Below are 24,163 nucleotides of genomic sequence, written 5' to 3' on the forward strand. Positions count from 1 at the left end.
AGCTGAGTTTATGGACAGAGCAGCCATGATCTTATTGAATGGTGGGGCAGGCTCGATGGGCCGGATGGCCTACTCCTGCTCCTGTTTCTTATGTTTTTATAGCCACTGACTTACTGTGGTTCCAGTGGCAAAGACCAGGTTCTGTAGTTCATTCATCAGGATTGTGGGAGTGTTGGTATTAAACGCTGAGCAATAGTCAACAAACAGCATCCTGACATAGATCACCTGGACAATATAAAAACCTAAGGCCGTGTGAAGAACTATCGAGAACGTGTCTGTCATTGACCTATTGCGACTATAGGCAAATTGCAGTGGGTCCATGTCCTTGCTGAGACAGGAGTTGATTCTAACCGTAACCAACCTCTCAAAGCATTTCATCACCGTAGATGTGCATGTAACTGGGCGATAGTCATTAAGGCAGTTCACACAACTCATCCACACAGGTTTTAATGAAGTCGGTAACAACTGTGGCATAATCATCCAGACTTGAAGATGAATCCCTGAATATGGGTCCAGTCTACCAATTCTAAGCAGTCCTGAAGGTGCTCCTGTGCTTCCCTTGTCCATACCTTCTTCATCCTCACTACTGGGGCTGTAGTCTTCAGTCTCTTCCTAAACTCCGGGAGAAGAAGTGCAACTAGATGATCAGACTGTCCAACGAGAAGGTGTGGAATAGCAATGTAAGCACTCTTGGTGTTGTAGCAGTGGTCTAGTGTGTTGTTTCTTCTGGTAGTACAAGTGATTTGTTGATGGTAATTATTTAGTGACTTTTCTCTGTTTAAAATCCTACAAAATGATGGTGTGCTGTTTTGTATATGTTGATCCTTTACTCAGATCATCTAGAGCCTGCTTGACGTTGGCCTGAAGAGGAATGCACAATGCTACCAAAATGATCAGGAGTTGATTCTAGCCATGACAACCTCTCAAAGCATTTCATCACAGTGGATGTGAATGCCACTGGATGATAGTCATTGAGGCAGCTCATCCTGCTCTTCTTGGATCGCTGACCTTACAGTGTTCCTTACATCTACCATCTGTTCTTTAGAATCATAGAACACTTCGCAGAAACAAATCCTTTGGTCCATCTAATCTGTGTCAAGCAGTTATTCTGCCTAGTCCCATCAACCTGCACTCAAACCATAGTCCCATATCCCTCCTATTTATTATTTTCCAAAGTTCTCTTAAATGTTGGAATCAAAACTACAACTACCAGTTATGTCACAGTTTTTGGTTCAACATTGACTTTCAGTTGTCTGGATGTTTTCTATTTGCCTGATGTAATTTACAATTTTTAAAAAAAAACCTCATCTGCAGGTCATTTTACCCGGTAGCCTGTTCACCAATGCCTCCTTGTCCATGTATCCATTACACCACCCTGGGCCAATAAGAAATTATGAAGGCTGTATAACAATTAAGATTGTAGTGATGTTAAGGAGCAGATGACATCCCTACTCAGATTTAAGAACTTTGGAGAGGAGTTTCAGAAGTAAATTCAGAAATAATCTTCCACATCTAGATCAAGTGAGAAAATTCAAATTCCAAATAGTTAAAGGAGGTCTCCCTGCTGCCTTCTACAAGGATTTTTGTAACACACAAAATGTTGGAGGTACATAGCAGGTCAGGTAGCATCTAGAAACAGGACTGTTTCGGGCTGAGACCCTTCATCTGTCTTCAGTTATTCCTCTCCATAGATGCTGCCTGACCTACTGAGTTAATCCAGCATTTTGTGTGTGCTGCTCTGCATTTCCAGCATCTGTGAAATCTCTTGTGTTTAAAACGTCTTTATGTCTTCCTTAACTATTTCTCCCAATGACTGAAGAGTTGCTTCATTAGGCCTTGTATGGACTCTGTCTGTCTACAAACAAGATGAACATGATCTTTACTGCTTGTTGATGCCAAGTGTATAGGGTGGCACAGTAGCATAGGGGTTAGTGTAGCAGCTTGCAGTGCCAGTGATCAGTTCAGTTCCTTCCACTGTCTGTAGTAAGTTTGTATGTTCTCCCAGTGACCACGTGACATCTCTCTGGGTACTGAGTCCAAAGGTGTATTGATTAGCAAGTTGTGGACACGCTCTGTTGGCATCGGAAGCACTTGCCTCCAGCACATTCTTGGACTCTGTGTTGGTCATTCACGCAAAACTATTGTGCTTCACTGATGTTTTGATGTACTTGTGACAAATAAAGTGAATCTTTAAATGGAGGACACAGCAATAGTTATAGTTTATTTTACCTTGCTGTATCCTTTGACTGTTGATCAAGAGGGTCTGCAAAGCATCCTTCTCAAATTTGGTTTTCCCTCAAAAAACCAAAATCATGTCCTTGTGAGAGCTACTAGGTTGAAGGTTGTGGGTGGAAAATCCCCAAAGAAGATGAGATCAAAACTAACTGAAACTGATGCTCTACAATGAGGTGTTGAGATGTTTCAGATTTATAGGAACATGAAGTATACTGAAGAGAGAATAAAGGAAATATGTTTACTGTGACAGAAACTTAGTGGAAAATAATCTCATTGCAAAAGAGCTTGAAAACGTGCACCATCAGGATCAAGACCAGCTTCTGTCACACTGCATATCTAAATGCATTTTGTTTGCGTTCAAGATGAACCCTTGACCTCACAGCCTACCTTGTAATGGTCCTGGCATCTTATTGTCTACCAGCATTGCCCTTTCTCTGTTGTTATTCCCTCTGCCATCAGATTTCTCACTACTTTGAGCTGTTTTTGCACTACTTATTTTTATATTACTTATTGAACTTAAGATAATTTTTAATGTACTGCTGCACTGATGCAGTAAAACAGCAAATTTCATGGCATCTTGGTGATAATATAACTGATTTTGATTCTATTTTCTTCTTTCTGTTAGCGCTTTACCCTTGTCCTGTTTAAAGTATTTGTTTTTGAAATGAACTGTATGGATGGTTTGCAAAACTAACTTTTCACTGCCTCTCAGTACATGTGGCAATAATAACCCAGCAAGATTCTGACCCTACCAAGGATTGCAAGGACTGCTGAGAGGATCATCGGGGTCACTCTTCCAGACATCTGAGATATTTACAATGTACGCAGGGCTCTTAGATCTCTTCTATCCGTCCAGCGATCTCTTTGATCCCCTACCATCAGGCAGGAGGTACCTTTGCATTAGGAAAAGAACTGTTAGGATGGAAAACAGCTTCTTAGCCCAGGCCGTGAGATCTCTGAACTCCCTGCCATCACCCAGGTCTCATGACAGTGCTATGCTGTTCACTTTTTAACTTGTGTGGTAAATGCAACTTACTTGTTAATTTATTTGTGGTAATATTACTTTGTGTGTTGTTTGTGAATTTTGTGTACTTTGGTTCGGAGAAACATTGTTTCCTTTGGCAGTATACATATGTGTGGTTGAAATTACAATAAGCCTGAACTGTATTGAAGATGCTTCTGCTTTGAGCTGAAATGTCTAGAATTAGCATAGTCTTACTATGGTGTCTGCCCATTTAGGAATGAGAAGAGGAATAATTTGGACAGTGGGACGGAGAATTGCAGAGGTTTATACCTCAAAGTTTGAAATGTATTTATGTATGTATACCATACACAACCTTGAGATTTGTCTCCTTTCAGGCAGCCACAAATGGATAGGTAGGGCATGTAAATGGTAGGGCATTGAGGAATGCAGTGGAACAGAGAGATCAAGGAATAACAGTGCATAGTTCCCTGAAGGTGGAGTCTCATGTAGATAGGGTGGTAAAGAAAGCTTTTGGAACGCTGGCCTTTATAAATCAAAGCATTGAGTACAGAAGTTGGGATGTAATGTTAAAATTGTACAAGGCATTGGTAAGGCCAAATTTGGAATATTGTGTACCGTTCTGGTCATCGAATTATAGGAAAGATACCAATAAATTAGAGAGAGTGCAGAGACGATTTATTAGGATGTTACCTGGGTTTCAGCACTTAAGTTACAGAGAAAGGTTGAACAAGTTAGGTCTCTATTCATTGGAGCGTAGAAGGTTGAGGGGGGGATTTGATCGAGGTATTTAAAATTTTGAGAGGGATAGATAGAGTTGACGTGAATAGGCTGTTTCCATTGAGAGTAGGGGAGATTCAAACAAGAGGACATGATTTGAGAGTTGGGGGCAAAAGTTTAAGGGAAACACGAGGGGGTATTTCTTTACTTAGAGAATGATAGCTGTGTGGAATGAGCTTCCTGTAGAAGTAGTAGAGGCCAGTTCAGTTGTGTCATTTAAGGTAAAATTGGATAGGTATATGGACAGGAAAGGAATGGAGGGTTATGGGCTGAGTGCGGGTAGGTGAGATTAAGAGTTCGGCACGGACTAGGAGGGCCGAGATGGCCTGTTTTCGTGCTGTGATTGTTATATGGTTATATGGTTAAAGCATAGAAACACGTTAGAACCTGCCAAACACCCTATATGAAGAAAAACAACCAAATCATGCAAACAATAAAAGAAAGTGAATAACATTCAGAACTGCACACTCTTGGCAGTGTGGAGGATCAGAGGGATCTTGGGGTCCGAGTCCATAGGACACTCAAGGCAGCTGCGCAGGTTGACTCTGTGGTTAAGAAGGCATACAGTGTATTGGCCTTCATCAATCATGGAATTGAACTTGGGAGCTGAGAGGTAATGTTGCAGCTATATAGCACCCTGGTCAGACCACACTTGGAGTACTGTGCTCATTTCTAGTCACCTCACTATAGGAAGGATGTGGAAACCATAGAACGGGTGCAGAGGAGATTTACAAGGATGTTGCCTGGATTGGGGAGCATGCCTTATGAGGATAGGTTGAGTGAACTTGGCCTTTTCTCCTTGGAGCGACGGAGGATGAGAGGTGACCTGATAGAGGTGTATAAGATGATAAGAGGCATTGACTGTATGGATAGTCAGAGGCTTTTTCCCAGGACTGAAATGGTTGCCACAAGATGATACAAGTTTAAGGTGCTTGGGAGTAGATACAGAGGAGATATCTGGTAAGTTTTATACGCAGAGAGTGGTGAGTGTGTGGAATGGGATGCCAGCAATGGTGGTGGAGGCGGATATGATAGGGTCTTTTATGAGACTTTTGGATAGGTACGTGGAGCTTAGAAAAATAAAGGCCAATGGATAAGCCTAGTAATTTCTAAGCTAGGGACATGTTCAGCACAACTTTGTGGGCCAAAGAGCCTGCATTATGCTGTAGGTTTTCTGTTTCTAACTGAAGTTCATGAAAGTGAGTCCAGAGCCACAAAGCCAGTCATCCCTGCAGCCAGTCCAGGAGCCCATTAGTTGCAGGCCCCAGTCTCAGTTCTGCACACAGATGAGTAAACCATGTGAAGCAGTAATCTGAATACCAGCCTGTCCCTCTCCTTCAGCCCCGACACCCTGACCTTTATAATCTGAATACCAGCCCGTCCCTCTCCTTCAGCCCCGACACCCTGACCTTTATAATCTGAATACCAGCCCGTCCCTCTCCTTCAGCCCCGACACCCTGACCTTTATAATCTGAATACCAGCCCGTCCCTCTCCTTCAGCCCCGACACCCTGACCTTTATAATCTGAATACCAGCCCGTCCCTCTCCTTCAGCCCCGACACCCTGACCTTTATAATCTGAATACCAGCCCATCCCTCTCCTTCAGCCACGACACTCTGACCTTTTCAATCTGAACACCAGCTCGTCCCTCTCCTTCAACCCCGACACCCTGACCTTTATAATCTGAATACCAGCTCGTCCCTCTCCTTCAACCCCGAACCCCTGACCTTTATAATCTGAATACCAGTCCATCCCTCTCCTTCAACCCCGACACCCTGACCTTTTCAATCTGAATACCAGCCCGTCCCTCTCCTTCAACCCCGACACCCTGACCTTTATAATCTGAATACCAGCCCATCCCTCTCCTTCAGCCACGACACCCTGACCTTATAATCTGAATACCAGCCCATCCCTCTCCTTCAGCCCCGACACCCTGACCTTTTCAATCTGAACACCAGCTCGTCCCTCTCCTTCAACCCCGACACCCTGACCTTTATAATCTGAATACCAGCTCGTCCCTCTCCTTCAGCCCCGACACCCTGACCTTTATAATCTGAATACCAGCCCATCCCTCTCCTTCAGCCCCGACACCCTGACCTTTATAATCTGAATACCAGCCCATCCCTCTCCTTCAGCCCCGACACCCTGACCTTTATAATCTGAATACCAGCCCGTCCCTCTCCTTCAGCCCCGACACCCTGACCTTTATAATCTGAATACCAGCCCATCCCTCTCCTTCAGCCCCGACACCCTGACCTTTATAATCTGAATACCAGCCCGTCCCTCTCCTTCAGCCCCGACACCCTGACCTTTATAATCTGAATACCAGCCCGTCCCTCTCCTTCAGCCCCGACACCCTGACCTTTTCAATCTGAACACCAGCTCGTCCCTCTCCTTCAACCCCGACACCCTGACCTTTATAATCTGAATACCAGCCCATCCCTCTCCTTCAGCCCCGACACCCTGACCTTTATAATCTGAATACCAGCCCATCCCTCTCCTTCAGCCCCGACACCCTGACCTTTATAATCTGAATACCAGCCCGTCCCTCTCCTTCAGCCCCGACACCCTGACCTTTATAATCTGAATACCAGCCCGTCCCTCTCCTTCAGCCCTGACACCCTGACCTTTATAATCTGAATACCAGCCCGTCCCTCTCCTTCAGCCCCGACACCCTGACCTTTATAATCTGAATACCAGCCCATCCCTCTCCTTCAGCCCCGACACCCTGACCTTTATAATCTGAATACCAGCCCGTCCCTCTCCTTCAGCCCCGACACCCTGACCTTTATAATCTGAATACCAGCCCGTCCCTCTCCTTCAGCCCCGACACCCTGACCTTTATAATCTGAATACCAGCCCGTCCCTCTCCTTCAGCCCCGACACCCTGACCTTTTCAATCTGAATACCAGCCCATCCCTCTCCTTCAGCCCCGACACCCTGACCTTTATAATCTGAATACCAGCCCGTCCCTCTCCTTCAGCCCCGACACCCTGACCTTTATAATCTGAATACCAGCCCATCCCTCTCCTTCAGCCCCGACACCCTGACCTTTATAATCTGAATACCAGCCCGTCCCTCTCCTTCAGCCCCGACACCCTGACCTTTATAATCTGAATACCAGCCCATCCCTCTCCTTCAGCCCCGACACCCTGACCTTTATAATCTGAATACCAGCCCGTCCCTCTCCTTCAGCCCCGACACCCTGACCTTTATAATCTGAATACCAGCCCGTCCCTCTCCTTCAGCCCCGACACCCTGACCTTTACTATTTAGCCCAGCGCTTGAAATCGGCCAAACTTTGGGTTGTCGTTCAGTCTCTGACCCAGGTGCTTCAACATGCTCTTGGGTCCAGGACCTGTGGTATCGATTTGAAGGGTTGTGAATGCTCGTTTGATAAGTAAGCTGAAACTAGTAGATTTCAGAATGTCAGGACAATCAGAGGATAGAAGAATTGAATTGGTAAGTCCCACAAGTAAAGTATAGTATATAGGCATCCGTTAGTCTTGTGAGACGATGGATTTGTGCCTTGGAAGATTTCCAGCGTGCGGGCCTGGGCAGGGTTGTATGGGAGACTGGCAGTTGCCCAAGCTGCAAGCCTTCCCATCTCCACGCCACCGATGTTGTCCAAGGGAAGGGAACTAGGACCCATACAGCTTGGCACCGGTGTCCTCGCAGAGCAATGTGTTGTCAAGGACACGAACACGCTGCCTCAACTGAGGCTCGAACCAGTGACCTTCAGGTTACTAGTCTGATGCCTTATCCACTAGGCCAAGTGCCAACGACAAGTAAAGAATAGTTTATCAAATAATAAATGTACTGTAATTTCCAAAGCTTTTGTGGCTATCCTTTTAAAGATTACATTTGTTTAACTTTATCTGTCACATGTTCAAAACATACACTGAAATGAGTTTTTTGCATCATCTGCCTTCACAGTCTTTGAATGTGGAAGGAGACTGGAACACCCAGAGGCAGCTCACACGATCACAGGGAGAACATAAAATTTCCATACAGACAAGTATTTGGAATTGAAAATTGATAGAAGTTTATAAGATTCTGAGAGGCATAACTAGAGTAGACAGACCATATGTATTTCCAAGGTTTGAAATGTTGATACCGGAGGGCATGCATGTAAGGTGTGAGGAGGTTATTTTAAAGGAGATGTGAGGAGGAACTTCTTTATACAATAGTGGCTGCCTGGGGTTACCCTAATGCGGCGGAAACATTAGAGACTTTTAAGAGATATTTAGTTGGGCACATGAATGTGGGGGGAAATGAAAGGATATGGATGTTGTTTAGGCAGAAGAGATTAGTTTAGAAAGCCATTTAATTTGTTTGGCACATCATTGTAGGCTGAAGAGCCTGTTCTGTGCTATACTGTTCTACGAGCCTTGACCACTGGTGCTGAAAAGCTGACCACTACTCTACTGTCCTGCCCCATGGTTACGCACAGTGGGGCAAGTTCAGAAGTCTTAGTTGCACAGTGAGCTGAGCAGAAATATTGATTCAGCCTGTGCCATACCAGTGAAGATTGAGTGAGCAGGAGCTCATGGTTGTTATATTTTGACTGTTTGCAGGAGTTGACGATATGTATGCAGTCTATCGGCAGGTCCACCCCCCAACAGGGCTGGAGTTTGCCATCTACTGCAGCTTCTTTTCCAATGCGGAGCGCAACCTGGTGGTGGCAGGAACATCCCAGCTGCAGGTCTACAGACTCATTCATGATGCAGAGGTGAGCTTCATGAAAACTTTCAATGCTGATTTTTCTTTGGAAGGGTGTTATCGCTTATTTTAAAGGGAAGTGCTGCAGCTTGTTTTCAGTAGGTCAGGCAGCAGTAATAAACAGTCAATATTTTTGGACCGAGACCCTTCATCAGAGTCCTGAAATGATAACTTTATTCATTTCCATAGGCGCTGCCTGACCTACTGAGTTCCTCTAGCATTTTTTGTGTGTTGCTCTGATTTTTAGCCTTGCAGAATCTCTTGTGATTACAATTCGTAGTTTGTTCCCTATTTGTTGCTGCCTTACTAGTGAATGAGACCACATGCATTGTCCTCTCTAATAGCTTAATCAAGTGGTTTAACTAAGAGCAGGTTACATCACAGCGGGACACAGGAAAGCATGATTAGTGGGCTAATGTTGTAGTGGGGGTAACTTGGATAGAAATCAACAATGGGGTGATAAAGGTCAAAGTTCAAAGTAATTTTATTATCACTGCGCACATATGTTGTCATATACAACCCTGAGATTCGTTTTCTCACGGGCATTCACAGTAAATACAAAGAAACACAATAGAATCAATGAAAGACTGTACCCAACAGACCAGACAAACAACCAATGTGCAAATAGAAAAGAAAATAATAATAAATATTAAGAGCAGTGGATAAAGAGTTCTTGAAAGTGTGTCCATAGGCTGTGGGAACAGTGAAGTTGAGTAAAGTTATCTCCTTGAGTTCAAGGGCCTGATCGTTGAGGGGTTAATAACTGTTCCTGAATTTGGTAGTGTGGGTCCTGAGCTTCCTGATGGCAGCAGTAAGACAAGAGGATGACCTGGATGGTGGGGGTCCTGACGAGCAGATCAACATTCCCATCCTCACTGAAGGGATGGCACAACCGGTGACTGGTAAACCTGTCATTGAGACTTTTTCATATCCCTCTTCAGGGTTCAATGTGCTGTGCATTCAGAGATGTTCTTCTGCACACCACTGTTGAGTTACTGTAGCCTTCCTGACATCTTGAACCAGTCTGGCAATTCTCTTCTCTCTAATTAATAAAGTGTTTTTTTTCTCAAAACTGGGTGTTTTTATTTTTGCACCATTTTCTATAAACTCTGTGTGAAAATCCCAGGAGATCAGCAGATTCTGAGATACTCAAACCACCCCATCAGGTTCCACAATCTTTATATAGTCAAAGTCACTTAGATCACATTTCTTCCTCCATCTGATGGGTGGTCTGAGCAACGACTAAATCTCTTGACCGTGACGTTGCTGTTATGCATTGTGTTGCTGTCACATGATTGGCTGTTTAAATATTTGCACTAATGAGGTGTACCTAATAAAGTGGCTACTGAGTGCATTCTCCATCTTAAAAGAAAAACGAACCACTGCTCTGCCTCTAGTTGAATCCCCGAATTGCAGAGTTTCCAGAACCTTTGAGATTTTCAGCATTCAAGTGCTTTGATCTCAGTCTCGGGACCAATGACATCTGTTTCTTTTGTGTTTGTATTTGCAGAGCACAGTAAAAGGAGACAAATCTTCAGGTAAGACTGCCCTTTCATCATACAGCTATTTCCTGATTGATTCTCGTAGAGTTGCATGGACCCTTCGTGGAGAACTTTTGAGCCATTTACGGAAACTTAATTTGGATGAAGATACAGATGAGAGAAGGAGTTTCTCAAGGCAGAAGGTGGTGAATCTGTGGAATTTATTGCAAACACAAAAAGAAAAAAACAATAGTAAATAAATAAGCAATACATAGCAAGAACATAAGATGAACAATAAACACAAAGTTCACTGCAGATGCTGTGGTCAAATCAAGACGTACGAAAAGTTGAAAGAAGCAGTCAACGTTTCCGGTCGAAACCCTTCGTCAGGACTAAGGAAGGAGGGGGCAGGGGCCCTATAAAGAAGGTGGGGGGAGGGTGGAAAACCAATCAGAGGAAAGATCAAGGGGTGGTGGAGGGGAAGCAGGGAGGTGATAGGCAGGAGAGGTGAAGAAGGAATCTAAAGGGAAAGCACTATGGGTAGTAGAAGAAGGCAGAGTCATGAGAGGTGATAGGCAGCTAGAAGAGGAGACAGAGTAGAGGTGGGATGGGGAAGGGAGAGGGAGGGGGTTACCGGAAGTTGGAAAATTCGATGTTCATACCAAGGGACTGGAGACTACCCAGACGGTGTATGAGATGTCGTTCCTCCAGCCGAAGTTTGGCCTCATCATGGCAGTAGAGGAAGCCATGTATGGACATATCCGAATGGGAATGAGAGGGAGAGTTGAAGTGAGTGGCAACCGGGAGATCCTGTCTGTTGTGGCGGACGGAGCGTCGGTGTTCGACGAAGCGGTCCCCCAGTCTGCGTCAGGTCTTACTGATGTAGAGGAGGCCGCACCGGGAGCACTGGATGCAATAGATTACCCCAACAGACTCACAAGTGAAGTGTTGCCTCACCTGGAAGGACTGTTTGGGGTCCTGAATGGTGGTAAGAGATGAGGTGTAGGACCAGGTGTAGCAGTTAACGCTTGCAGGGTTAAGTGCCAGGTGGGAGATCTGTGGGGAGGGATGTGTGGACCAGGCAGTCATGGAGGGAATGATCCTTGCGGGGAGTGGTAGAGAGGGAAAGATCCCCTTAGTGGTGTGGTCCTGTTGAAGGTGGCGGTAGTTTCGGAGGATAATATGCTGGATCCGGAGGCTGTTGGGGTGGTAGGTGAGGACAAGGGGGATGCGGTCCCTATGGGGTGAGGGCTGAAGTGCGGGAAATGGAGGAAATGCGGGTGAGGGCATCATTGATGATGGCAGAAGGGAAACCACGATTCTTAAAGAAAGAGGATGTTTGGGATGTCCTGGAACAGAAAGCCTCATCCTTGGAGCAGATGCAGCGGAGACGGAGGAACTGGGAATAGGGAATAGAATTTTTGATTTTGGCAGGGTGGGAAGAGGTATAATCAAGGTAGTTATGGGAGTCAGTGGGTTTATAGAAGATGTCAGTGGACAGTCTGTCTCCAGAGATGGAGACTGAGAGATCGAGAAAGGGGAGAGAAGTGTCCAAGGTGGACCAAGTGAATTTGAGGGCTGGGTGAAAGTTAGAGGCAAAGTCAGTGAAATTGATGAGCTCAGCATGGGTGATGAGATGAACAGTCTTTAAAGTGAGCCCATGGGATGTGGGAGCAGTTCAGAGATGGGATGAGTGAAGTTATCTCCACTGGTTCAAGAGGCTGGTGGTTGAGGGTTAACAACTGTTCTTAAACCTGATGGTGTGGGTCCTGAGGCTCCTGTACCACTTTCCGGATGGCAGCAGCAAGTAGAGATGACAGTACTACTGTTCTTGCACCATTCTGCTGTTTCACATTAGTTAGTGTGTTTATTGTTGTATTACATGTACGTCAGTGTACAGTTCTCAGCAAAGAATTTAATTGCACCCTGGTGTATGACAATAAACTAACCTGAATCTGATTCAGGAGTCCGACAGCAGGGACTGAGAAGTTGTTCATAAGTCTGCTCATCCTGGCTTTCAAACTCCTATACCGTCTCCCCGAAGACCGGAGAAAGAGAGAGAATGGGGACTCTCTGATCATGGTTCTGATCTTCAGTCTTTGATCCTAGGACTCTCCAGGTATAGACACCAGATCCTCCGATTACATGCCCCAGGTCTCTCAACCACGAGTTTAACTATTATTAGGATATCACTGCAGCAGAGCAGATTCATATATGCTCTTGAGCAACCAGCAGTCAGCTGGAGGAACTCGGTAAACGAGCAGCATCTGTAGGAGGAAAGGAGATGTTGATGTTTTGGGTTAAATGCCTAGGTCAAGACTGAGAGGGGAGAAGGCCAGTAGAGAGAGCAGAAGGGGAATAGAGATTCAGGTGACCGAGATGACTGATGCAACACACACAAAATGCTGGAAGAACTCAGCAAGCCAGGCAGCATCTATAGAAAAAATGTACCGTTGACGTTTTGTGCCGAAACTCTTCAGCAGGACTGGCATTTTGTGTGTGTTGCTTGGATTTCCATCATTTGCAGATTTTCTCTTGTTTGTGAGATGACCAGTGGGTGAGATGCAGACAAGTGACTACAGATACTGGTCAGGCAGCATCCGTAGAGGGAAATGATGTTAGGGGTGCATTTCTTTCCCTGCTGCCTGGCCCACTGACTCTGTCCAGTGCTTTTTGTACTGCTAAGGGGTGTGAGATGACGAGGAAGTTTGCGCCAGCTCAAAGAGGGATGTGTGGATTAGTAAGGGTTAGTAAGTTCTGGGCATGTTATGTTAATACCAGAAGGCTGGGGTTAGGAGATAGTAGCTGGTGAAAGAGGTGGAACAAGAGAAAGAGGGGAAAATATGGGGGGGTGGGTGGAGCATGGTGGGGAAGGGAATGTGGAGGTTGGAGACAGTTGCTGGAGGGAGATAAACAGGAATACAAAGTGCACTGACTCTGAATAAAAGAAGTGAGAATGGGAACCACTTGGTGAGAGATGTATGGCAAGCAGGACCAGAAGCAGATAGGAGAGGTGGTGATGGGGAACTTATGGGTAAACTATATGTAGTATGGATGGAACCAGTAGGGGAAGGAGGATGAGTATTGGTGATAGGGAGTCTAAAGGAAAGGGGATAAAAATAGGTCAGAAGGAGAGAGGAAGGGGAAGAGGGAAATCCACTGAGGAAAGGGTTACCTAAAATTGAAAAACTCATTGTTCATGCCATTAGGTTGCAGAGAGCATCTGCAGTCTTTGCACAAAATGGCACAGTGGCACAGCGGTTAATGTAATGCTTTACAGCAGCAGCGGGGAACAAATCCTGTTGCTGTCTGTAAAGGGTTTGTACCTCGTGCCTGTGGCCGTGTGGGTTTCCTTCTGGTGTTCTAGTTTCCTCCCGCATTCTGAAGATGTACAGGTTGGTAGGGGTTAGTAAATTGTGGACCTGTTAGGTTAGTGCCAGAAGCATTGTGATACTTGCAGAGTGCCTCCAGCACTATGTTGACACTATGCACTTCACTATGTGTTTAGATGTACATGTGGCAAATAAAGCCAATTTTAAAATCTTAACTTTGTCTCATTATCTGGGTTTCATATGTGTAAACCATACAGCATGGTGGGCTACCTGTGTGTATAAGTGGAACTGTATTTAAAAAAGTCAATGTGAACTTTCAGAGTTTTATCTGAGATATTTTTGAAACTTGCTGTGGTGACTGGGCTGTAAATGACTAACAGTAAAGGAGGAGTGAATAATTCATTGTCTTTCATTAGCAAGAAAAATGATAGAAATTGGATTTATTTGTTAATCAGCGTCTCCTGTTTTCTCAAGAGGTTAAAGGTCGTAAGGAAAAGCTGGAGCAGGTGGCATCATTTTCCCTGTTTGGCAATGTTATGTCCGTCGCCAGTGTCCAACTGGCAGGTTCCAAACGGGACGCACTCCTACTTAGTTTCAAGGATGCCAAGGCAAGTGTGCAATCTATGTGTGTGAGTAACAGGGTGAGTGGAGGTTTTTGTGAGTTGGGCTTAAGAAGGTGTATGGTATGCAGGCCTTCCTTTAACGCAAGAGCCATGAGGTAATGCTACAGCTCTATAAACCTCTGGGATATTGTGTTCATTTCTGGTCGCCTCATTGTAAGAAGGATGTGGAAGCTTTAGAGAGGGTACAGAGGAAATTACCAGGATATTATCTGGATTAGAGCATGTCTTATGAGGATAGGTTGAGTGAGCTAGGGCTTTAGGTGACTTTATTTATTTTATTTATGAGGCCATAAGACCAAAAAACATGAGCAGAAGTAGGCCATGTGGCCCATCGACTCTACTGTGACATTTTATCACGGCTGATCCATTTTTCCTCACTACTTCATTTTCCTGCTTTCTCTCCGTGTCCTTTCACACCCTGACTGATCAAGGTCCTATCAGCCTCCTGTTTAAATATATCCGATGACTTGTAGCCATATAAGCCTATAGCAATAATTTCCACAGATTCACTGCCTTCTGCCTAAAGAAATTCCTTCTCATCTCTGTTCAAGTGGGGCATCCTTCAATTCTGAGACCATCAATATAACACCTCCTGTATTTGTCACCCTTTTAGATTTTGCCCCCATGTTACACTGCATGTCATCCCACTGACTGCACTTTAGCTCTATCATCTGTCTGTCCTTCCTGACAGTCTTACTGCACACTGCATCTAATTGTATACCAACTGCTCATCCTTAGAGCACCCACCTGCCAGTTTAACTAAACCCTCTCTAGCAGCTCTAGTAAACCTTTCAGCTAGGATATTGGTCCCGTTCGGGTTCAGGTGTAACCTGTCCATTTTGAATAAGTCATCGCTTCCCCAGAAGAGTTCCCAATGATCCAGAAATCTGAAACCCTGTCCTCAGCTCCAGTTCCTCAGCCACACATTCATCTGCCAAATCATCGTATTTTAACCATCACTGGCATGTGGCATCAGCAGCAATCCAGAGATTGGTACCCTGGAGGTCCTGCTTTTCATTTTTCTACCTAGCTCCCTAGAATCTCTCTTCAGGACCTCATTATCTTTCCTACCTATGTCATTAATACCAATATGTACCAAGACTTCTGGCAGGTACTTCTGGCACCCTCCCCCATTGAGGGTGCAGTGGACTCGATCTGAAACGTCCCTGGAAGCAACATACCACCCAGATGTTTCTTCCACGTCCGCAGAATCTCGTGCTTACTCCTCTAACCAGGGAACCCGCTATCATTACTCCCGCCCACTTCCCACTTTAACACTGGTCCATTCACACAATGGCCACTCCACTTGTTCCTATTCTATTTTTATTTGCCCTCGCTGGTAATTTGTAATTTGATAGGGCCACTAGAAAAAGCTGAAAGCCTGCGAACATTCCTTTTTAAATTTCTTGCTCCGACCTGTGTGTAGGCTCCTCTCTCAAGTTGATTGGGCTGCAGGAAAAAAGATACAACATGGAACTGGCTCTTCTGGCCCATGAAGCCACATTGTCATGTGTCCGGTCCCCGCCCAACCTACTTAACCGTAGCCTGATCACAGTACAACTTACAGTGACCTGTTAACCTACTAACTAGTACATCTTGTTAGATGAAAAGAGGTATAGATAGAATTGGCAACCAGCGCCAGTTTTTTTGGGGAGAAAGGGCAAATACAAGAGGGCATACTTTTAATGAAATTGAAGAAAATTAATGTGGGGATTTCAGAGGTGTTTTTTTCACACAGAGTAGTGGGTGTGTGAAAATGCTGCCGGGGTAGTGATAGAGGCACTTACACTAAGACAGGGGTTCCCAACCTTTTTTCGTGTCAAGGACCCTTACCATAAACCAAGGAGTCTGTGGACCCCAGGTTGGGAACCCCTGCAATAGGGATTTTTAAGAGTCTTAGCCTCATGGGTAATAGAAAAGTGGAGGGCTCTGTGGGAGGGAAGACTAAGATTGATCTTACTTGCTGCTTGTTATGTTGCTGGCATTTAGGGCAGCAATGAATGTACTCTATCTCTGTCTGTCCTTGGCTACTCCAATATAGAATTCGTCATTATTATTTCCATAACGTTTTTGTTTTACTGGTTTTTGTTAGCCCTGAACTGAACCTCTGAACCTGGAGTACCAGTCTGTGTCTGGCCTTTACCCTTTGACCTGTTTGGCATGGGTGGCCCTACCAAGAGCCAAAGGATAAAGCTGCGACTCCAGCCAAAATAGCTCTCTGGGTCATTGAGGCACTCAAGCCCCCATATCAGGGCAAGGCTGTGGTCCTCTTGGAGGTAGAAGATTGGTGCAACATTGTGGGTTGAAGAACCTGTACTGAGCTGTAGTGTTCTATATAACAGAATGAGGAAAATAATTTTTTTTATATTAAAGCGTAGAAGACTGTTTATTTCTCCATTGGTGGAGTAATTGTTTCTAAGAAATACTATTTTTCATTTTAAAGCTGTCTGTTGTTGAGTATGATCCTGGGACCCATGATCTAAAAACACTCTCTCTACATTATTTTGAAGAACCTGAGTTGAAGGTAAGACATTTGTGAATGTTACTGCAGGACAAAATCTTTGTGTTCGTCTGTTTTATTTTCTCTTTGACATTTTAATTTAGAAAGTTAGTAAATGGATGCCACAGTAGCATAGTGGTTAGCGTGGCGTTATTACAGCTCAGACGTCAGAGTTCAATTGCAGCATCCTCTAAGGAATCTGTATGCTCTACCAGTGGAATGCGTGGGTTTTCTCCTTAGGTTTTAGAAAGATTTAATTTTGGTCCATTTATTTCTTGGATTAAATTGACTTATCAAGCCCCTTTGGCAGCAGTTATAACTAATAATCAAAAATCTTCTTATTTTAGGTTATATAGAGGTACCCAGCAGGGTTGCCCCCTCAGTCTGCTGTTATTTAATTTAGCTCTAGAATCTCTCGCTATTGCTCTTCGGGACTCCAGTGCGGTTTTAGGTATAAAGAGAGGAGATAAAGTGTATAAGGTTTCGTTGTATGCAGATGACTTGTTAGTTTATATTTCAGATCGTGAGAAATCGATTCCTGCTTTGTTACCTATATTTTCTGAATTTAGTAGTTTTTCTGGATATAAATTAAATTTGCATAAAAGTGAGTTATTTCCTATTAACTATTTTGATCAAATGATCAATTTCCTTTTAGTATTGCTAAACTTCACTTATCTCAGTATTAAAATTACCAAAAATTTTAACAAACTGTATAAATATAAATTTCTTCCATTAATTGAGTATACGCAGCAAGTACTTTCTAAATGGTCTCCTATGATATTTTTCAGGTCAAACCATTTCAAAAAAGACATAGCTATAATTTACAAGGTTATTAAACTTGCGTATGTAATCTAATGATAAAATTAAAGCTGCATGGGAATTGGAGTTTTGAAAGTCACTTTCAGATAATCAGTGGAATAAAATTTTTCATTTGGTAAATACCTCTTCTATTTGTGCCCGTCATCACCTTGATACAGTTCAAGGTAGTGCATTGGGCATATATGTCAAAGGACAAATTAGCCTGTATTTTTTCTAATATTAATCCTATTTGTGATAGATGTAATATTGAGGTGGCTACTTTAACACATATGTTCTGATTTTGTATCAAGTTAGATAATTTTTGGAAAGAAGTCTTCAAAACTTTGTCAAAGGTTCTGAATTGGTTCTACAACCTAATTTACTTACAGCAATTTTTGGGATCATTCCTTCGGAAGCAGAAATATTCATGCTTCCGCTCAATGGATAATAGTTTTTACAACTTCATTGGCTTACCTCCATTATGTCCTGTTTAAGTTTAGAGAAAATACGAAGTTGGATATTTGATACATCCTCTAAATTTGAGGAGACTTGGTGACCTCTTATTCAATATTTTCATATGCTCTGACTTATGGCCCTTCCAGTTACCTTTTTGAAGTATTGGATTTGATCAGAAAGTTTTTCCTCGTTTTTTTTGGCTTTTACTCTCAGTTTGAGCTGCCCAGTTCTTCTTTCTTGTTTTGTTTTTTTTTGTGTTTTGGGGTTTTTTTTCTGTTTATGTGAATTATAAAAGTTTCTTTATCTTTTTTTTTCCTTTTTATGGATAAGAGGGGAATCAATTACCTTTCTCTATTATATACTATCAGATTAATACTTTGATCTTGACAATGTTTATTTTTCCTTTTATTCAAACTGTTATTGATATAGGTATTTGTGATAATTCTCCCCTTGTTTATATGTACTTTTTTGTTTAACTAATAAAAAGATTGATAAAGAAAAAAGTTTTCCCCAGCTCTGATGTCCTCCCACTGTCGAGAGACACACTGCGTAAGTTAATTGGTCATTGTAAATTGTCCTGTGATTAGGTTAGGGTTAAATCGGGGTTGTCAGGGGTTGCTGGATGGTGTGGTTTGAAGATTGTGCTAGTTGGCTCGAGCCGAATTATTGAAGTGATGTAGTTGTTGTTGAATCTCATGCCGCAGGACTTCGGGCATCTGTGCCTCCTGCTTGGTGGTAGCTGTGGGAAGATGGATGGTGACTCAAATCCTTTTCTCAACTGTTTTATTCAGTAGTGTGTCCTGTTTTGTAAAAACTTCCTCCTGAATTCTGTGTTGGATTTGTGGAATAAGTGCTGTATTTTTTTTGTTCCTGCCTTTCTTGACAGGATGGCTTTGTGCAAAATGTTCACATTCCTCTAGTGCGTGTGGACCCAGATGGACGTTGTGCGGTGATGCTAATTTATGGGACGCAGCTAGTGGTCTTGCCTTTTCGGAGGGACACCCTAAGTGATGAACAAGATGGAGTTATGGGGGAGGGGTAAGCTTATTATTTTTGTAAAATATATTTCTTGAGTTTTTCATTTTGTTCCCCCATCTTGAGTGGTTGGTGCATGGAATGGACTGCCTGAGTCAGTGGTGGAGGCAGATACACTAGTGAAGTTTAAGAGACTACTAGACAGGTATATGGAGGAATTTAAAGTGGGGGGGTTATATGGGAGGCAGGGTTTGAGGGTCGGCACAACATGGTGGGCCGAAGGGCCTGTAATGTGCTGTACTATTCTATGTGCTATTTCCTTTCTGATTGTTGAGTGTGTGTCTTCTGACTCCTATACCATCTCCCTGATGTTAATAACAAGAAGAGAGCACGTACTTGATAGTTGGAGTCATTAATGATGGATGCCACCTTCTCAAGGTACCGCCTTTTGAAGATTCCCTCAATTGTGGGTAGGCTAATGCCCATGATGGTGCTGGCGGAGTTTACAACCTCTGTAACACACACAAGTCAAGTTAAGTCAAGTCAACTTTTATTGTCATTTCGATATGCTGGTACAGTGCATAGTAAAAATGAGACAACGTTTTTCAGGACCATGGTGTTACTTGGCACAGTACAAAAAACTAGACTGAACTACGTAATAAAAAAAAACAACACAGAGAAAGCTACACTAGACTGCAGATCCACACAAGACTGCATAAAGTGCACAAAAACAGTGCAGGCATTACAATAAATAATAAATAGGACAGTAGGGCAAGTCCAGGCTTCGGGTATTGAGGAGTCTGATAGCTTGGGGGACGAAACTGTTACATAGTCTGGTCGTGAGAGCCTGCATGCTTTGGAACCTTTTCCCAGACGGCAGGAGGGAGAAGAGATTGTATGAGGGGTGCATGGGGTCCTTCATAATGCTGTTTCCTTTGCAGATGCAGCGTGTAGTGTAAATGTCCGGGATGACAGGAAGAGAGATCCCAATGATCTTCTCAGCTGACCTCACTATCCACTGCATGTTCTTGCAATCCGAGATGGTGCAGTTTCTGAACCAGGCAGTGATAAAGCTGCTCAGGATGTTCTCAATATAACCCCTGTAGAATGTGATGAGGATGGGGGGTGGGAGATGGACTTTCCTCAGCCTTCGCATAGAGACACTGCTGGGCTTTCTTTGCTATGGAGCTGGTGTTGAGGGACCAGGTGAGATTCTCTGTCAGGTGAACACCAAGAAATTTGGTGCTCTTTACAATCTCTACCGAGGAGCCGTCAGTGTTCAGCGGGGAGTGGTCACTCTGTGCCCTCCTGAAGTCGACAACCATCTCTTTTGTTTTGTTCACATTAAGAGACAGGTTGTTGGCTCTGCACCAGTCTGTTAGCCCCTGCACCTCCTCTCTGTAAGCTGACTCGTCGTTCTTGCTGATGAGACCCACCAAGGTCATGTCATCGACGAACTTGATGATATGGTTCCAGCTGTGTGTTGCAGCACAGTCATGGGTCAGCAGAGTGAAAAGCAGTGGACTGAGCATGCAACCCTGGGGGGCCCCCGTGTTCAGGGTAATGGTGTTGGAGATGCTGCTCCCGATCCGGACTGACTGAGGTCTCCCAGTCAGGAAGTCTAGGATCCAGTTGCAGAGGGAGGGGTTCAGGCTCAATAGGCTCAGCTTTCCAATCAGTTTCTGAGGGATGATTGTGTTGAATGCTGAACTGAAGTCTATGAACAGCATCTGAACGTATGTGTCTTTTTTGTCCAGGTGGATTAGGGCCAGGTGGAGGGTGATGGCAATGGCATCGTCTGTTGAGCGGTTGGGACTGTATGCAAACTGCAGGGGGTCCAGTGAGGGGGGCAGCAGGGTCTTGATATGCCTCATGACGAGCCTCTCGAAACACTTCATGATGATGGATGGAAGTGCAACGTAGTCATTTAGTTAAATGGTAGTCATTTAGGCAGGACACTGAAGACTTCTTCGGCACAGGGACGATGACTCAGCAGGTCAGGCAGTATCTATGAAAATGAATAAACAGTTGATGTTTTGGGCCAAGACCCTTCTTCAGGAGTCCACTCTGCAACTTTTTCTGATCCCTTCCATTTACTTAATGTAATTTATAGTTTTTATTATTATGGTTTGGAGCAGCAGTACATTGCAAACCAACAAATTTCATAACATATGCCAGTGATATTAAACCAGGTTCTGATTCTGTTTCATGCTAACTTGGAGGGTTGTATAACATTTCAAAGCAGCATCTATGCAGAGGGAAATTACATTAAACTTATCAGCACTCTTTCCCACAGGCAGAAATCCAGTTTTCTTCCCAGTTACATCATTGACGTTCGGGAGCTGGATGAGAAGCTGCTGAACGTGATTGACATGCAGTTCCTTTATGGTTACTATGAGCCCACGCTACTCATCCTCTATGAGCCTAACCAGACGTGGCCTGGGTATGTACACACTGTTCTCTTTTAAATGCAATACTTTGGATTGTGGTTTATTGGGCCATCGATTCATCCACGCACCTGCTTAATTGGGACAACTCTTAAAGATCAAAAGCTGATTGAGAAAATAGCCGGGTACCCTTCATTTAGTTGGGACAGAATGCCACTTAATTGGGACAGAAGACTGCTGCCGACCAGTTCCTTCCTTGCGTCAATCGTGTGCACTTGTGTGGCCATTAAACTGTACACCGTGCTTAAAGTGAACAGTTTTTCAATAGCGTTAGTTGCGTGTGTTTCTGTTCAAAAAGCAGTCGTTTTTGTTCATTGATAATTGGTGTGAAATAAGCAGTTAGACAATTCAGAACTGCTTACTTTCTATGGTTTCAAGCATTTAGGCTTGGAGGTGCCAGAAACTGCTGTTGCATAGTACAGAGTGAATAGTTTTTAAATAGCATCAGTCGTTTGTGTTATCCTTTTGCGATGATGAACACCAATTCAAAAAGTAGTGATTTTTGATTATTTTTAAAATTTTGACTCTATGCAGGAAGGCAATGATGGTAGTCCAGTATCTGCACTATGTCAGCGTTGATTTTGTTCATTTACAGTCAGTCAAAAGAACACAGCAATCATGAATTCTTCTTGCAATAGCTATTAGTAGCAAATACACTTTTTTATGATACTGTACTAGTATCGGCAGTGTTCTAAATTGTTCTTTATTTCATTTAAATATATCATTTGTTATTCAGTTAAACAGTTAAATGGTAGTTTGCCTTTGTTATACCTTTTAACTATTTCCATGAAACTTCGTGGAATTGGGGCAGCTGCTTAATTGGGCCAAAATATACTGGTGTTGATATGTCCAGGTTATCTGGAATCCGCTAGTTGTAAAAATACCCACCAGCAGCTTCTGAAAGACCAAAAGCTATATTCATGTTTTGTGTGGAAATCTGCACAATTTAAGGTTACAAGAGGATATAGACAGACTGCAGAGTTGGGCAGAAAAATGGCAGATGGAGTTCAATCCGGACAAGTGTAAGGTGATGCATTTTGGAAGGACAAACCAGAAGACTGAGTACAGGATTAATGGTCAGTTACTTAAGAGTGTGGATGAACAAAGGGACCTTGGGGTTCAAATCCATACATCCCTCAAGGTTGCTGCGCATGTTGATAGGGTAGTTAAGAAGGCCTATGAGATGCTAGGCTTCATAAACGGGGATTGAGCTCAAGAGTAGAGAGGTCATATTGCAATTCTACAAATCTCTGGTGAGACCGCATTTAGAGTATTGTGTTCAGTTCTGGTCCCCTCATTATAGGAAGGATGTGGAAGCTATGGAGAGGGTGCAGAGGAGATTTACCAGGATGTTGCCTGGTTTGGAGAACAAGTCATATGAAGCAAGGTTAGCTGAGCTGGGACTTTTCTCTTGGAGCGTAGAAGAATGAGAGGGGACTTAGAGGTCTACAAGATTATGAGAGGCAGAGATAGAGTGGATAGCCAGTACCTGTTTCCCAGGGCACCAATAGCAAACACCAGAGGGCATATGTACAAAGTTAAGGGAGGGAAGTTTTGGGGAGACATCGGGGTAAGTTTTTTTTTTTACTCAGTGGGTTGTGAGTGCCTGGAATGACTTGCCAGGGATGGTGGTGGAGGCTAAAACATTAGGAGTATTTAAGAGCCTCTTGGACAGGCACATGGATGTAAGAAAAATGGAGGATAATGGGGTAGTGTGGGTTTAGTACTTCTTTTAAAAGGATTATATGGGTCGGCACAACATGGAGGGTTGAAGGGCCTGTACTGTGCTGTAGTGTTCTATGGTTCTTCTTTCAGAAGCTATCAGACTTGTTGAAGAATCAATTTTTCAGGGTTCTTTTTGGATTGTTCTTGTATTTGCTTTCCTTATTGTCAGTCATTCTCTTTCTTTTTCAATCTTTTTATTATTATTATTAATATCAACAAAATAAAATTGATACATAGATAATGGGATTACAAACATACACATTTCAACTGAACATGAAAGAATACATAAGCAATGGTCACAGTATAAATGAGTATTCCCAAATCATGGACGATACAATATATAAATAAACAAGGCAAACCTAGGTATATCATAATATATATTAAAAAAAACAGAAAAAAGAAAAAGAAAAAAAATTATGCAAAAAAACTAATCTATTAATCTAATAATTAATAAGGAAAAAATACAAAAAAAGAGAAAAAGAAAAAATGGAAAAAAAAGGGCTGTTTATAATATCTCACAAAATTACAAAATCATCAGTGTCGTCAACTCCAATCCTCTCAACATATATAAAATCAAAACTGGAAAAACAAATAGGCTTGGAACAGGGTCATATTACATCATATGAAAATATTGAATAAATGGTCTCCATATCTTTTCAAATTTAATAGAAGTATCAAATACAACACTTCTAATTTTTTCTAAATTTAGACATAACATAGTTTGAGAAAACCAGTGAAATACGGTAGGAGGATTAATTTCTTTCCAATTCAACAAAATAGATCTAGCCATTAATGTAAGAAATGCAATCATTCGACAAGCGGAAGAGGATAAATGGATTGAGTCCATCATTGGTAAACCAGAAATTGCAGTAATAGGATGAGATTGTAAATCAATGTTCAATACTGTAGAAATAATATCAAAAATGTCTTTCCAATATTTTTTCAAAAGCAGACACGACCAGAACATATGAGTTAAAGACGCTATCTCAAAATGACATCTGTCACAAATAGGATTTATATAGGAATAAAAATTAGCCAATTTATCCTTGGACATATGAGCCCTATGCACAACCTTAAACTGTATTAATGAATGTTTAGCACATATAG

The 24,163-nt window shown here is 43.1% G+C and overlaps 1 protein-coding gene across 1 annotated transcript in view; it reads left to right on the forward strand.

Moving 5' to 3' along the window:
- The window catches only part of cpsf1 (cleavage and polyadenylation specific factor 1), a 151,079-nt gene that overhangs the window by 6,496 nt on the left and 120,420 nt on the right, over positions 1-24,163 (forward strand). Inside the window, exons 2-7 of the mRNA XM_059971633.1 lie at positions 8,575-8,729; positions 10,230-10,257; positions 14,007-14,140; positions 16,599-16,679; positions 18,796-18,947; positions 21,181-21,327. Of these exons, the coding sequence (XP_059827616.1) occupies positions 8,586-8,729; positions 10,230-10,257; positions 14,007-14,140; positions 16,599-16,679; positions 18,796-18,947; positions 21,181-21,327 (686 nt within the window). The 5' untranslated portion in view covers positions 8,575-8,585. The remainder of the gene's footprint in view (positions 1-8,574; positions 8,730-10,229; positions 10,258-14,006; positions 14,141-16,598; positions 16,680-18,795; positions 18,948-21,180; positions 21,328-24,163) is intronic.

This window comes from Hypanus sabinus, chromosome 6, assembly GCF_030144855.1.
Source record: "Hypanus sabinus isolate sHypSab1 chromosome 6, sHypSab1.hap1, whole genome shotgun sequence".
Lineage (NCBI taxonomy): Eukaryota > Metazoa > Chordata > Chondrichthyes > Myliobatiformes > Dasyatidae > Hypanus > Hypanus sabinus.